This window comes from Bombus pascuorum, chromosome 7, assembly GCF_905332965.1.
Source record: "Bombus pascuorum chromosome 7, iyBomPasc1.1, whole genome shotgun sequence".
Classification (NCBI taxonomy): domain Eukaryota; kingdom Metazoa; phylum Arthropoda; class Insecta; order Hymenoptera; family Apidae; genus Bombus; species Bombus pascuorum.
The window spans coordinates 13,250,377-13,267,530 of record NC_083494.1 but is presented as its reverse complement, the minus strand read 5'-3'; the positions used below and the strand labels follow the sequence as shown (position 1 = coordinate 13,267,530).

General features: G+C 39.6%; 1 protein-coding gene across 1 annotated transcript in view; it reads left to right on the top strand.

Annotated features, from left to right (window-relative positions):
• Window positions 1–17,154, top strand: part of LOC132908715 (probable serine/threonine-protein kinase dyrk2) — a gene marked incomplete at its 5' end in the record, with an annotated part of 181,767 nt that overhangs the window by 64,802 nt on the left and 99,811 nt on the right. Inside the window, one exon of the mRNA XM_060962976.1 lies at window positions 3,931–4,181. Coding sequence (XP_060818959.1) covers window positions 3,931–4,181 — 251 coding nt within the window. The remainder of the gene's footprint in view (window positions 1–3,930; window positions 4,182–17,154) is intronic.

Sequence of the window (17,154 nt, the reverse complement as noted above, 5' to 3'; positions counted from 1 at the left end):
TACCACCACCGTTCTTCGTAACCTGCCGAGCTGACTCGTTTTGTTCGAATATGATAGCGATCGAGGGTGTGGTGAAGGTAATAGGGATCGAGGTATCTTTGCTTGGACGTCTTATTTTTAGACTATACTTTTTGATACGTAGTTGTAAATTAGGAGGCTTGAGATATTCTAAATATTTCTTGCTCTTCCTGCGACTTCTTAATTAGCCTTGTTATTTCTTCAGTTATTGCATGTTTCCCGCAGGATGTGATTCTGAATGGCTACCGTGATTCACGTTACCCTGTTCAAAATGGTAGTTACCAAGATGATTTCTAGGAATAAAGTGAATCTAGCAATCTTCTTACCTACAATCTTCTACCTAATTTTCGTTCCCTACCTCGAGCGTTGCTCGCAACAACGCTGGGCTTCTCCTAGGATACAGAAAGAAAATACTAGGCAAATAATTTTCTATAACTCGGCGATTTTCAGTGCTGGTGCGCCGCAAGAATTTTTGCAACACGTAATACCTGACTATTGACTTACCGACTTCTCTTCTCTTACATTGTCAGATAAAAAGCTACAATATCCGCCCATTCACTCGAAACAAATATAGTATGTTCTTTGGTGTGCCGGAGAATTTTAATTAAAAAATAATTAGTATATGCGTGCCGTGAGATGAGAAAAGGATGCCCTTCGTCTATAACGTATAACTTTTCGCCATGATCCTAAAGTCATGTTGTTGGATAGCACTCGTAGCATAGCGAATGCCGCGTAAAAATTGGCGAAGCAACTTCGTTGTCGGAGAGATCTCCGCTCCAGCGAGTTTTCAGCGTCGGTACTCGAGAGTCCTTTGTCCACGTCCACGGGCATAGCGACTGGTGCACGACCGTTTCGGCCAAGTTTCAGCCAGGGTCAGGGACCTCTTTTCGCCCTCTTCTGCCTGCTTTTTTTCGTCGTCCGTTGCCGAGCGTCTCGACGTGACCACGAGGCCACGGGGTGCTGCACCGTCGCGACTCGTAGAGCGTTTAACGAGCGCCTGGGTGACGAGCAGTTCAAACCGTTGAACCGGCGATGATGAACGTTGATAAGGTTTTATGGTCGTGTCTCATCCTGTCGCACCAATCGCGACTGCCACGTCCTCGTATAAACACACACACACACACCTATACAAACACATATACATATACACATAGTTTCTGGCTCACCTCTTTGGGTACACGGCGAGTTACGACCGTGTGCGACTCGTTTACTGAGTATCGCCGCTCCCTTTTTATCCATCTTGCACCTTGCCCTTCTCATGATTACAAGACAAAGATGTTGCAAAGGTTAGAGCAGAAAATAGAACGAATTTTATTAATTTGATTCTGGATAACGTTGTCGGTAGGCGGACGAGAGACAACGGCATCAATTATACTTTGACATATCACGATTATATATGTACACGTAGGTATATGTATCTTGGACGTAATGTACATACTTTCGTACGACTAGAAAAGTTTCAATCTATGGAAATGAAATGTGTAATAGAATTTGATAGAAAACTGCTTGGTCGGAAAATAATAGTTTATGCAAATATTTTTTATAACCACTGTATATGTTTGCAAGTATGTATAATAGAACTCTGTATTACCACTCTGTATAATTTCGCGATATTTCGTGCATGGAAACAAAGCTACCTGAGATGTTGAGCGCAGGACGCTGAGCCAGACTATAAGAAATTTTCCAGCACCGTACACTTCGTGAATGGGGAAAGGACCCCGGTCCCGGAACATGGAAACTCCCCAGGTTGAAATTTGCTGCCTCCGAGTCTTTTTCACGCATCACGTATGAAATTGACTGAAAGCGGCAAGTTAGTCGATACCTTTTGCTACTACGTTGTCGCGCGTAAGACGACGCTCTGCTGCTCCGTTGAAAAGCTTTGGCTGTATGTCTGTTTGAATAATTCTTCGGAATGGAATTCGTTCACGTATACTTCAGCTTCGTCAGACTGCCATTGTATTTATCGAACGTGTTACGCGATGTTCCTTTTATTCGCGATAATTCGCGATTAAACGGCAAATAAGCGTGATTTTGGAGGAACAAGTAGGACTCGGTCTATGTAAGAATTTTTCATGATTTTTGGAAATGATACTTGGTGAAATGAGATTTGTTTAGGTCTGTAGCGGCACATGAGTGATATGACGATTCGAATCGAGAGTAACTCATGTTGTTTTGCCTTCGAGTATCAACGCCGTTTCCATGAATTGGATTGTCAATACCACTTAATGACAAAATCCATAATCACTTAGTTGCCAACCCAATAGAAGATTTAAAAGCTAACAAACTATGGACGAAACAATATCGTCGTTATGTGTAACCATCAACCGGAATCTAATACAAACTTTCCGGTACCCCTCCCCCCGACCTGTATAAATAGACGAACATGCTCTCTAGTACGTTCATAACCAGTATCATTATAGTGAAACTAACAGTCTAGCAGTCTATCAAGCGAGTAGCATCGTGCGAGCAACGATCACGACGTAATATACTAACTCTTTATTTTCTACATAGAATGATTTTTAGTGTATCTGGCCATCACAATTATTCACTCGTCTTATTATTAAACAATTCACCATATCATTAATATCCACCACAGATCGAATGTTCTCCATAAATGTCACTATGATCTAGATTTCCAATCTACTTGATACACGATCAACATCGCTTGTTATTACTTTTCTTCGTGAACTTTCGAACTAAAGGAAATCAAAGAATTGCGATTAAAAATTGTATTTTATAAAAATGAAGACAAACATAAGCGTAGACAAAATATAAAATAGTTTGCTTTACCATCTAAAATTGTATAAAAATATTACTGTTTATTTTCCGCCTGATGAATAAATAGCAGAAATTGATAAAGTTACAGTAAACAGGGACTACATACGTAATAAATACATGTAATAAAAATATGAACGTCTCTCGATAAATTTCATAGAAATGAAGTCACTCGTTCGCTCTAGTTTACTCTACCAATGCATTCCGATATCATTTTCTAGAGCCACACTTATCTCGAGTGATATTTCACCAAACAACTTCTAGATCCCCCAGGAAACGGCCTGGGAAGAAACGTTACCGTGGAAAAAAAAAACGCTTATCACTTATCACTGTCGTACAGATTACGACGTAGACTATTCGTTTCTCGGTTGAGCAAGTATACGATTGGTCGTTTAGTTTTCGTTCTAACGACTGTGCCGTCGAAATCTTTAGAAATCCTACTAATTTTACGATAATATGCAACATATAAAAATTCGATAATTAAGAAACCCAAGTACACGTACATCGCGTGTATTTCGTCATACGTTTTAATAATAAATGTTTGTTTGATACCGATTCGTATATGGATAACAATCGCAAATTCTGAGAAAGAAACTTTCGTAATAAAATTCTTAATTAATTCGATATATTCCGTACAAAAGTTAGTAATTTAATAATCAGTGAATAATAATTCATATTTATTAGTATTAGTATACATATACGTATGCAGTATGGATAACGACAATGAATGTGTTAAACATCGATGCTAACGAAAAGAAAAGCGACTTTTGCACTATCATTCTCTGGAAAATATTAATATTTAACGAAAGACAATCACAGAAAATGTTACAAGTATAAAAGGATCATTTTTAGCTGGAGATTAAGAGTCAATTATTCTGCGATTAACTGCTAATTTTTATACGTCTATGGAGAATATAAAGTTACACAAATTTACACAGTGCACGTGATATATAAAAAAAAGAAAAAAAAATACATAAAATATTAAAATTTCTATTTATGTTTTACTTCTCTAACGATATTCGTAGGAATATAAATTTGCATAAATATCCGTAATCTATTATTGTAAATTATTATTATTTCCATAGATAGTTAAACAGTTAGAACTTCGAATTTCCAATTAGAAATTTCTGTTGACAGTGAACGCGAGTAGCTACATAGTGTCAGTGGTGCTCGTCCTGGTAGTCGGGGCACTGGTGGGTGTCCTGGCGACGGTATCTCATCATCTTCATCATCGTCGACTGCTACTGCACGAGCCAGCCTCCGCCTCGATCTTGCATCACCATCGGCAACATCATCACCGACATCACCATCATCATCGTGAGGAACTCCCAGCGTCGCATCAACGACGTCTCCTGCTGCAGGACCACCACCGTCACCCTGGCACACCGGTGCGTGAGTTCTTTTCCATCACTTTTTTCCTTTTTTACCCACGTGTAAACACGTAATTTTACGATATTAAGATAACTATGAATTCATTTTGAACAGTGATAATCGCACTCATCCTGGCAAACCAGTGAGTCCTTTTTTTTTTTTTTTTTTTTTTTTAATGTAATATCGAGACATTTGGAGAGACTCTTTATAAATCTTGAAATATTTTTATTTTTAATGTAAAACTAGAATGTCGTTCGATTTGTGATTATAATATTAAGATATGTATAAATTCATTTCAAATAAGAGAGAGTCCTTGTAGGAAAGAAAAATATTCATAGTTACACGTTACATATATGCAATGCGATGACTTAGATTAAAACTTCAGTTATTTTGAGTTTACGCCGATAAAAGTTAGAACAAATATGTATATCTAGGGTATACTCACTTTTTTTTATTAATCTATAGCTGTAACTGTATTTTATTATTACTTTTAATCAAAAGCTTGAATATCATCCAGTTCTAAATACATACAATATTAAGGTAATTAAAAATTCGAGTAATATTTAATATATGTATGTATGTATACGATCAAGACTGAAGATGTTCCTTTATATCCTCAAATTCTCAATTCAAGAAACTTGCTGTAATTAAATAACAAGCTATCTGCAAGTTTTCATGTCTATAGAATTATTATGTTAAAAGATTACTCGATTCTGTTACAATTTCATCTCATTTTTCGTCTAAATGCGTTCAACTAAATATAAGACACAGTTGGAAGGATGACGATAATGTTCGCGAATCAGGTCAAAAATCAACGTTTCAATGGATGAAATGTTTATCATGAGAGGGAATCGTACGCTCTATCATCTTGTTATTGTTTGACTTGGAGTTCCCGGCTACTGCATTATGAATTTACAATATTCCATTATCGATACGATCAAGCGTATAAATATCCAGCGATGATCTAACAACTATTACTCCTAATATAATCGATGCTCTTTGAAACGTCACTGACATCGATGATTTACGATATCTCGAAGCAAACTTCAGCTTCACCACGAGTGAATTATACGCTTTGAACAACTTTATATAATTCTATTTTCTTGATTAATTAACTTGCTTGAGCAATCCTAACACTGTAGAACATGTTCTGCATTTTAAATTCGCGGAATGTATACTTCATAAATCAATCAATAATGCATAGAATATTTTTATAGAATAAGTCGATCTTACGATGCATAAGATAAACGTAAGAAGTTATTACTCGCTCTAGTAAATATTAACCATATATGCAACGTAGCTTGCAGCTTGATAATTGTGAGAATAACGGCAATCTGCAATCTATTAACCTGTTAACCGAGAGGGGCGAATTAATTCGTCATTGGGATTCTAAGTTTTTTGGATATCGAAATTTCTTTATTCTACTCTTTGCATCTCTTTCATTTAGATAGAAATTATAAAAAATTAACGGCCGGTAGAAATACAAATGATATGTGATAAGTGAGTAATGAGGTCATAAATCTAACTATTAATTAACAACGGCGATTGTATAATGGGTTTTCAATTTGTTTAATGGGTTTCTCTAATGTATCCGTAATCTCAATACATTTCTCATACTTTGATAGAACAGTAACCTATACTCGATGTAAATTTTTTTAATAACGTTGCATTTTTACATTTTATACGCTCATTCGTTGCTTCATCCTTGGCACGTTCGCTGCCGTTCGAATTTCATACGTTTTTCCATGGGAGTCGCTATGCATCGAAAAATATACTACACCGCATCGTTTAATTTTCCCCAAATATTACACAAATATAAAATCATATTTGCTCACTTTTTCTTCGGTAATTTTTAAGCGTTTCGTATCGGTGAAAATATTTCAGTTTCTTGAATTTTCCTTATTTCGATCGTTGTAAATCTACTTCAATAAGCTTCACCGTTCACCATCGTGGCAATCAACGCGCCAATGGGTCGACACGTGACTAATTTTACACCCAATACGACAATTTTCTTCCATCGACAAATACAATTTCCCATTTGGCGAAGGTATTTCGCGGGCGTCGTCGACCTTCGACGAGATTATTACGCGATTCGTGGAACGTCGAAGGCTGTCTGGAAAAAAGCTGCTGATATCTAATCTCGGTCGGGATGGTAGCGCAGCTGCGCCTATCTAACCCACATGTTTTCCTCTCGGTAGCCGTCTGGAAAACCAGACCACAGTTCTCGCGCCCACATTCCGTACCTTCTCTTTCTCCGCCTCTTTCTTTCTTCCCTTCCTCTCCCTCTCTCTCACCCCTCCCCCACCTCTCTCGCTTTCCCTGTTCAGACTTTTTCTCTACCGCTGCTTTGTTCTTTTTCACCTTTGTTCTCCTCCAGACGAGACTTTCCTTTCCTCAAGGTTTCCCCTTGGCAGAGGTTCTTCTTCTCTCTGTTCACCGGTCGTGTCGCGTCGCGTCGCTTCCGCGAACGATTTATTCGCAGTAGACTGCACGGTTGTCCTGGAGCATCCAGGCTTTCTAAATCGACTCTCATATTTCCAGAATTGTGTAACGAATTTCAGGAACGATTTCTATCGCGCTAGTCCTGCATGTTTTGCTGATCCGAGCACGTACGTTCGATCGAAAAGTGTTATTCTCGTGGATATATTATATATCATTGACTTACTAGAATATTATATTTCGATTTTACCTGTTTATTTGTTTATATCGTATTATTTATTACGAATTACGAAAAAGAAAATACAAAAGTTCGCTGCGATGTCTGGTTTTCTGACGATACTAAGAGACAGTCGAAACTTTAGCCTTTGCAACTTGTTGACTGATTTCAAACTTGAAAAATCATAGATAGATCTTATATTTCCACGTTACTTTGCACTACGTTTGCTAGAAGTAATTCATTTCGATCAAAGAATCGTCAATTTTCTGACATCTCTTATTTCCAGAATTTTTAATACGCCAGATGAGATTTGCCACCAACGGTGAATTATTTCGCTTAAATTTTTATCTATTCATAAACACCACAGAATTTTTTACCGTAAGAGAAAATCGACATCGCTAACGCCGATATTATTCAAAGTTGAGCAGTACAAGAGATCTTTTGAAAAACTACATGCCAATGTTTACAAAGACCATTCAACGCACAATTTGCAGTAAGCCAATTAACTCATGCAGTCTTGAGTTTCAACCTTGAAGTCTTCTCATCGATAATCAATACCTAAACGCTATACGCCCTTTTCCTTTTCTTTTCTTAAATCCTCGTCCGTTTCTCTTGCATCGCTTTGTTCCATCTGTTCAACGGATACCGACGAAACTCCCCTTCGTTCTATTTCCTTCGGGTCATACCGCAACCTTTTTTCCCCGAAGCGAAGGAGAGAAGCGGTCCTTCGTCGTCGCTTGCACAAAAGATTTATTTGCAGCAGACGCGACAAGAGCTGATAACATCAACGTCGGAAACACGGAAGGAAAAGAGAAAGCTCGTGAGAAAGAGAGAGAGAGAGAGAAAGAGGAAGTGGAACGGATAGAGAGGGAACGTCCCTGATTCGATTTGTCTCGCGCTACGACGTGCTTATGTCCCTGACGTCGGACTTCCGGGACACGGGACGTATTGTTTGCCTGCGAGGACGGTTGTCGGTGTCGTCGTCGCGTCGCCGACGCTAGACGTTATCGATCTACCATTCGCCTCGGTATGCTTACGACCGCGAACTCGTACACGTAAATAGAAATTAGTCGATAAATTTTCGGTTGAAGCTCGGAACCAGGCAAATGGCCACCGGTGGAGACCTCGATCGATTTAACCGAAACGCCGCATCGCGCCGCGCCGTGACACGTGACGCGCTTAAATCTTCACGCACGTGGCAATTTATATGGAAGTTTGGAGAGCCAGACGAAATTTCATGTTGGTTGAATGGTTTAGGGAATGCTTGGAAAATTACAGGTACGTTGGTAATCTTGTTAGCAGAAGATCGTAAAGGAAGACAACGGAGGAAGGAAAAAATGAATTATATTCACGTTAAAATTCACTTGCAAATTACTAACGTTTCCTCTTTATCGAAATTCCGAGCTAAATATGCACGTATCTTTTCACTCCTTTCGAAACTTTCGAAATATTGCTCATCGTAATATCAAGATATCGCTTGTTTTCTTTATCACGCGTACCCCTCTCGGACTTTGATCGAATTTTCACTTATTTTTTGAAATTTTTCGTACATCTCTGAGCCTAATAAATTGTTTTTATTTTCACTTACGAAAACCAGGAAGAACTCACGAACAAGAAACGTATACCTGTACAGAACTTCGTTAATTGTTCGAGCACAAAACCATCCAACCTGAATCGTAGACTGAATTGAAAAGACTCCAATGGTTGAGTAACGAAGCTTCTCAAATCGATGCTATCCCTGGATGGTTTCACTGAACCATCGTATCCCAGGCATTTTCCCGGCTATCCCGTGAAATCTCGCCATGGTGGATTAGCCCCGAAACCCCGTGGAACGAAGGTCGTTCGAGAAAGTTGCTAGTTGCGGGTTCTGTCGGCCCGTCGAAGCAACCCAGGTCCGCCCTCCCGTTTCGCGACCATTGTTATTCTAGATTGCATTGCAAATTAGATCACGGACTGCCGTCACCCTTCTACCCTCTCGTCTCGTCTCGGCCTGCTCAAGTTGCAACATCGTCGTACCTGGACTGGTTTCTCGCTACGAGATTCCTCCCTCCACGTAAACCACCTTCCATCCCTTTTAGCTTGTATTTCCGCCACTCCTCCCCCCCCCCCCCCCCACGTTCTTGCAAAGAAGCGAACCGTGTTGCAAAGATCGTGCACACGACTACGCGCTGCCGCCAATTCGCGTGGAAACTTGGCAAAGAAAGAAAGCGAATTGTCTTCGTCGAGGGCCAATTTACCTAACCACCCCTTCTGTTTTTCTTCGCCGCTTCCGAGATAATTGTCAAATTGTGTTTTCGAGGACGTGTGCTGAATCGGACAAGATTTCTTCCGATTTTAAGAGGCTTAGGCAATTCTTTTTTTACTTGGAGGTATTTAGGTGGGATATCCTTCCTTATTAACGTTCTTTTAGATATTTTTATAAGATGGTAGCCTTCATTGGTCGTGTGCTTTATGTCAGATATATTGTTACGACCGGTGATTCTTTACATAAACTAGAATCCACCCCTTGGTCAAGACTAAGGAACTGTCATAAAACAAAGCATTTTTATTTTACTGTCAAGGCTCTTAATTGTAGAAAAGATCTTCAAGACGAGACGTTCCTTATGGTTATTGTTTCATCAGGTAGAAAATGAGAAAGTCGAATTTTTCCCATGTTCAACGATCATTTCCACCCACAAGCGACGGGCGGTGGGGCGATCAACCCCCAGTTTTCCTCTGCGACAGCATCGTCACGGAACTTCACTGGTTTATCATCCCTACATCAGTCAACATCTCTTGACTGGTTTTTCATTCGTTGACGAGTCAATGTCTTGACTGGTTTCCCGTTCATTGATCAGTCATCAGTATTTACACATCTCTGAGAATACGTCTACACGCACCACGCGCAAATATTTATATCTACAAAGTTGTTGGAATGAAGTATACATTATAACCTGTTACTTCGGTGTTATAATCAGTGAACCACCTCTATCATCCTAAACGAAATAAGGGATCGACCAATTCGCGACGGCTAATCGTAACGAGAACATGCGACTCTGGTTGGCGCGATTTACCGCTGTTGAGGTTATTAGATGTGTGAACAAAGGAACGCGTGGATAAATTGTGTAGAAAATGTATTTTAATACAGAAGTGTAAGTACAAGAAGGAATATAATTTGAGTTGGTCCAGATCCGCACGCTAGCAGTGTTACCCCATGACTGAAAGCCCTGAAGCCACCGTCGCCTGTCTACTGTTTATAGTCTGCCTTCGTCCCAGTCTTTTGTCTATACGCTGTCGATGGCTTCGGTGCTTGAGAAAACTAAAAAGACCAGATGTAGAGTTTTCTTAGAAGTGGTGACCGCTTCAACAACCGCGAACGGTCCAACACGTTTATAAAATTCTACAGACGCATCGCCCACCATTAGCGGTAATTTGTATCTTCCAACTTAAAAAACCATTCCTTTCCCGACTATATATCTTAGACACCAGGTGACATCAAAATTACGAAACCTAAATTCCAAATGGGAGAAAAATCAGATTTAGTGTTTCGTGATTCTTAACGCAATTCTGTGACTTGAACTATTTTTTTTTTTTTATTTTATTTTTGGTTATTTTACAATTTGTCCTTGTGGACATTTGGTGAAGTGTTATATCTTGTTGGTGAAGAAAAAAAAATATAAATAAAAAAATAAATATAGCATGTGGGCAGCTACCCCCAGCGGGGTGCCAGACTTGAACTTGTTCGATAATAATATCCGATACGAGATATATATTGTTCCAACTGTCGTATATTAACCGTTACTGTCCAACAACCAACAAATTCATCTTGAAATGTAACTATTCCGATCAAAAGAGACATTACTCTCCTTTAGACAACGCTAACGACAAAGCACTCATGAACGATAGCACAAAACCTCAGAAAGAAAGTCAAATTACCGATTGAATAGTAAATCAAAGCGCACGGAAACGTTTAATTTTGCTTTCACGTGGCGAAGAGTCCACACATATCTGTCAGCTTCGACTCTTCTATACTCCATACTTTATGCTCATTATAGGGGAATGCACGTGTCAAGATCGACGTCTCGTGAGATGTCGATCCATTTGCAAGAGTATTGCATTGCCGATAACCGGAACTACAAATGTGTCATCGGAGTTTAGGCTCGATGGCGGCCTTGAGTGTCGATACTCTTGAAGTCTGAGGTACTGGCACGGCTCTAGAGTTGCGGAGCTTACAGCTTTGGTATCCAACAAGGAACCCGACACTCTGCTTTTGTTACTCGGGCTCACGGTGCTCCGTAGCATGTGAAAAGCAATAAGAGTTTTCTGAAAGGATCTGGCCATTGAATGGGCAGATCGACGAATCCTCTGGCAAGAAGATTGACAAGGAGTTTAAAAACTGAACACCTGCGGCAGAATCTTTGCGAGGTTCAGGTCGTCGGAGACGATTTCGACGTTTTCCTAAGTATTTTCCGGAGGTACGTGTTCTCTAGATGATCTCATCCGTGTGAGAAACAGCAAACGTGATATCGGTACGACTCGTAATCGATATCGTTCGACGCTGATTCTGAAACGCATCTCTGTATTCGACGACTTTATTCGTCCGCTTGCGGTTCGTTCCACGGATCTGCGAGGTCCGTCGAAGCTTTAAGGCAGTTTAAGAGATCGTTGGGCTCGTTCCTAACGTATACTTGTGTTAGCCAACTCCGATAGCTAGCGGTACGCTGGAAATGGAATTTTCCAAGTGTTCGTCTGGCACGTGACCCGAATACGCCGGCTCCCTTCTGTTTTCTGGCGCGCGAGGAGATGCTCGACACGTGGAAGTGAAAGGCCGGATTTTCGTCGAACGTCAAGCTGTTCCGACGTTCCGACCGAAAGAAATCGGGAATCGTCGAATCTTTCCTTCTTTAACCACAATTTTTACATCGTACCGGGAACAAATTTATGGGTGCGGACTTGCTCGCGTGGAAAAATGCTTTTCACGCTCTGGACTGGAATTTATTTTACTTCTCTGGAGGGAAGGAGGTGGATTAATTGCTATTGTTGATAGCCACTGGCTTTTCTGTATTGTTTCTATAATTTTATTACTTGAACATTGTATTAACTTTTTCTAAGACACTCAATTTGACCGATTCATGCTGAAATTGTATTTTTTTGTTCGTTTCTGGGTTTTAAAAAGTATATAAATTCCAAGATACTTGGAAATATTCTTTCTTCGTTGTATTATAATTCGTTAAACCACATATTGAACATCATGTTCTTTTCTCAGCAAAAATGAAATTTCTTTTCGAAATATCGGTGTGAAATTTCGCCTACGACGAAGGATTCACTGTATCTACCTGTATGCGCTATACTTTGTTCTTCCTATTTATGTTATAACCAGATTATTTATCAGATTCGAAGAATACGTATTCTGACTCTTTATGACCGGTGCATACTATTATTCAAATAAAGAAATAACGTTTTTTTTTTATGTTTTCGAATTTCAAAAATGGAACTGAAATTTATAACATTAAGTATTTTCGATGGTGAAACCGAAAGGATCGATTCAACTTCGTGGAACTGCAAATTTTCTCATATTTCATGACGGTCTTAAAACAATAGGAAACAATAACCAAAATTCCTCCTATAATCACGATGTACATGTATAATTAATTCTCGACGGATTTCGCGTAAACAAGAGCGAACATCCCGAGGTCACGTTCATTTCCCAAAACCCGTTCCTCCACGTGGCTTCCTCTTCTAGCTGCTTACCCACCTCGGACAATCATTGATTTATTCGCTCGAGTAAATCCAGCCGGGGTCGCGCAGCCAGTAATTAAATTTGATTTACGAATAAATAATCGATGTACCCGCGCACCGATGATTAATGAGCAAAATTAATACGCGTTCTTAATTGACCCGATTTAATTTCACGTTACGCGTATGTATATAGCCGTATATGTACGGCAGACCAAACGAGACAGCCATATCTATGTGTGTGTACGTTGAATCGAAGCAATACGAGAGAATACGAGAGAATACAAGAAAAAAAGAAGGTATATAGCGAACAAGGGATCGAAAGATAGAAAGAGAGAGAGAGAAGCGAAAGAGAGCAGAGGACTTGAAATGGCTTCCAATTATCCGGCGCGTAACGATATTGGCGATAAAAAATATTAAAAAAAAAAAGAAGGAAGAAGGAGAAAGGTGTGTCGTGGCAAGTAATGACCGTAGAGTGGATTTTTCTGGCAACGCGGTTGCTGTTTGTTCTTTGCGTTTCTTTTCGATACACTAACGTCGCGACACTTTAAACTTGAAATTTTCGGATTTCAAGAATTCCGTACCTACGACTATTTCGTAGGAATATTTACGGAAATAAAGGAATTTGCGTATAAATTTCACGTAACGTAGGATATTTCATGGTCATCGGTTGAATCGAGCATTTAATGTTTTGGCGGGAAAATTCAGAGAGACGAAGAGTCGATGATTACGAACGAACGATGGATCTCTCGAATGGCATAAATTTTTGAAGATTTTGTAGCGATACGAAGTTTGATTTCGGTTCAGAAATTCGTCGTTTCTTCTGTTTCCCGTAATTTCCAAATAATAATGTTCAAGTCGAAAGAACCAAAGTCGCGACATAATTAACGATAATTCTACGAATGTAGGAATGTGCGTACACTTTAGACCTTCCAAATTCCAGCTGACCTTCCCAACCCAAGATGGCCGCCACGTTGGCGGTGGCTGCCCGAGGGGGCAGGTGGGCAGAAGTAAATATTATGTCTAGCGCTATAGCGGGAGTCTCTGGTTGCGGCAAACTGCGATTGTTTTTCTCCTACCTGCCTTTCCTCTCGTCTGAACCTGAACCATGAAACGGTTCGCGGTTCTGCCCAGACGAAACTTCATTTCGCGATTCATCGATCCATCGATCGATCGATCTCTTCCCCCATAATTTCTTTTTATAGAAATATTTGTTTTATCGTTTACCTTTAAAACAGCGGTCAATATGTTTAACGTCTGATATAAAAACCAGTGTGTTTATTACGACATTTAAATACAGATCAATTAGAAATAAATACGTATATCGACGTTCGTATCGCTTACTATCGTTTGGTTCATGTCATTCGTGTCAAATTTGATGCTATGGAAATTAATTATAGAAAATAAAAATTTGATAAAAAAGGCGCTTAGAGCCATAGAAGATAATTATACGTGCCAATGTACACTGTATTTGTAACCACTTATACTGTAACCTGGCGTGTGTACATACTCGTACATTCGTAACGTATTTTTTTTTTTTTTTTTTTATAGTTTATTTTGGTTTTTACAATTTGTCCTGAAGGACATTTGGTAAAGTGTTATATCTCATTGGTAATAAAAAAAATAAAATAAAATAAATATAGCATGTGGGTGGCTATATTCCCAGCGGGGTGCCAACTTCGTGTTTTCCAAGTTATATCTTTTATGATTCGTAACGTGTCTGTGCAAAAGCGGTGCAAGAGTTTCACGAGCCTGTGTACTTGTTTCATCGTTTGTACATCGTTTTACAGGAAAATTGTCAAGCGTCTCGATCTGAAATCCCTTCGAGACGGCTATCCCACGCTTTCCCCAAACTCCATCGACGCGCTTTCGCCCAGATGGCTGCAGCGAGGCTGTTTACGATTCCTCTCTCGAGAGACGCGGCTCAGATTTTTCTCGTTTCACGGTAGCCGCGTGTCAGCTCGCAACACCGTCGATCATGATTCTACGAGCTGCAACGGCGGAGGCGCACCAAGTTTTCCTCTCTCTCTCTTTCTTTTTTCTTCCGCGAGATCTTTTTTCTCGTTCACGTCGCGATCGCGATGTTCTTAGGAATAATAATAGCGAGCGTGCTCTCTTAGAAGGAAACTACGTGTAGCAAGAACCCGAGAAAGACGTCAGAACAGGAGGGAGTCACGTACTCGGCGGTCTCGTCTCACCTTCGAGAAAACCTTCCTCGTCGTCGCGACTATGTGGCGTCGTCTCGCGAACGCGTTTTTTTCACACCGATTCTCGCACTGCGTTCCTCTACACTCTAGACACCAGCTAGACTCTAGCTCGTGCATCTGTTCTCGTTTTGTTCTATATACAGATCGAAATTTTCCTCGTTCTAACTTTCTACGTTTGTGTCTTGTTCCACGTGAACGCACCTTGCAGCACCTCATGCTTCTTCCTTCTTTTTCTATTGTTTTTTAGGATTCTATGGGTTTCTTGCGTTCGTTGCTCCGATACGTTTAACCATCAGATTTCCCCACACAGATCTTCTACAGAGACTCTTCCAGCGATCGTCGTATTTAATGGAAAATTCTTTATTTTCGAGGATGTCGTGAATATCACACGGTTTATGCAGAGTACAGTGGATTTACGTGTATCCGTTTTCTTACAGTCTCAGGATCAGGTTGATGACGGAGGAATTGCTAAATTTTCGAAATTCTATTTCGAACATAACCTGATCAGATGTCGTAGATGATTTGGTTCTGGAGTTTGGATTTTGCAGGATGAAATTTGGACTCCCAGTTCTTGAAGGATACGTTCAATCTTTAAGTTAAGAAACATTTGGTGGCAGCTTTGAAACTCCAGAGTTTGGAAAGTAATTGTATTTTGCAATTGTAGTTCATCGGCTGGAAACAAGCAGACGAATATTCCTATGTTTTTCTCTTGTTTAATACGAATATTTGGAAAATGAAATCTGACTGAATAAATATAACTTAGGCGAAATTTGGGTAGATTACTTGATATCATTTTATATTCTCTACTATATGCAGTAAGCTTATCAACTGTCCTTATTATAGGTACAGACTATAGGACTGGTTTATCATCCCTAGATCAGTCAACATCTCTTGACTGGTTTTTCATCCGTTGACGAGTCGACGTCTTGACTGGTTTCTCGTTCATTGATCAGTCATCAATTAAAAAAAAAGGTACAGACTATAGAATGAGAATAAAATAAATTCATATACTCTGAGACACGTTAACTCTAATCCTTATACGATAGTTACCTACGATTGAACAGTCTCAATTAAACGTTAAACTAGTCGAAAAGTGACATAAAATTATTTCATCGAAAAAGGAAGAACGTCTAATACTTTGAACTTTCTTTACTCGAACGATACGTAAGAAAATATGGTTGTTGTGCCACCTATGATCGATCATCGGGGAGGGCCATGTGGCACGGAACGTGTTAAGTCGAGTTACTCATCGATTAGCGAAACGACTGGTCGACGAGGGCGTCACGAGTCACGAGCGCGTTAATTTGCACGTGACGAGAATTGGGAAAGCACAGATCGACGAAATCCCCCGTTGTTTTCGAGTACCTCCCACCTGACGCGTTCCGGTTCGCGGAAATCACTTGTTTAACCGGGCGTCGCTTTTCGGTTTCTTGGCTTTCATTCGCACGTGAGCTTACTATTCTTGTCGCATACAAGTCAGGAATTATCTTGGAGACGGTGTGTCAATGTTTTTGTTATTACAGAAGCGCGACCGCTTTTTTAAATCGTTCATAAATAAAGCTGTGAGTCAGCTCGACGTGCAGGCGGACAAATTTTTATCTCACGCGGACGTGGAAACGAAACTACGCGACGACGCTTCGTGGGAAAAATCGTGCGTGAATTGTGGCCCAGAAGTCCTACTTTCGCTCCTCTTTATTAATCTTTCCTACAGAAATAGAACATTTTTTGAAAATCTTTTAAAGCGTTGCATTTACGAAGGTTTATTTTAGAATTTCGTGACGTTGAATTCTTTTCGCGAACATCGGATAATGTTGCGATTGCGAAAATGATAGCGAAAGATTCATTCTTCGTATTAAATGTGCGAGAGTATATTTTCATATTTTTCTTCAAACAAGATATATCCTACTCCTCGTATATGTTGTGTATAATCGTTGAAGAACTGTCTGATCATTTTTAAAACAAACTTAAAAAGTCTTTTTTTTCTTTTCGCAACTCGAAATCTTATCTCCTTTCACCGCCAATCTCAAGCGTTGAGTCCTACCATAGGTACATTCGCCACATTCGAAATTCATACTACCTGAAAATATATGTACATACGTACGTATGTACGTTAACATCAAAATCGCATTCTCACAAATATGTGTATCGTCAGGTGAAGGAGAATAACTAACAAAGAATGTTGTATAACGAATATGCATCGTTAAAGTCGAACGTATCATACTCTATACGTAATCACGATTAGCAAGCTCATACAGACGTAATGAAATCACTGTTACGTCAAATTACCTACTGTTATATACGTGCACAAGTCTCGAAATAATTCTCTGATAAACGAGATTCTCCAAATTTCGAATCCAAGAAAATTGATAATTTCTTTGGCAAATGTCGATGACTGGAAATTACTGAATTTTG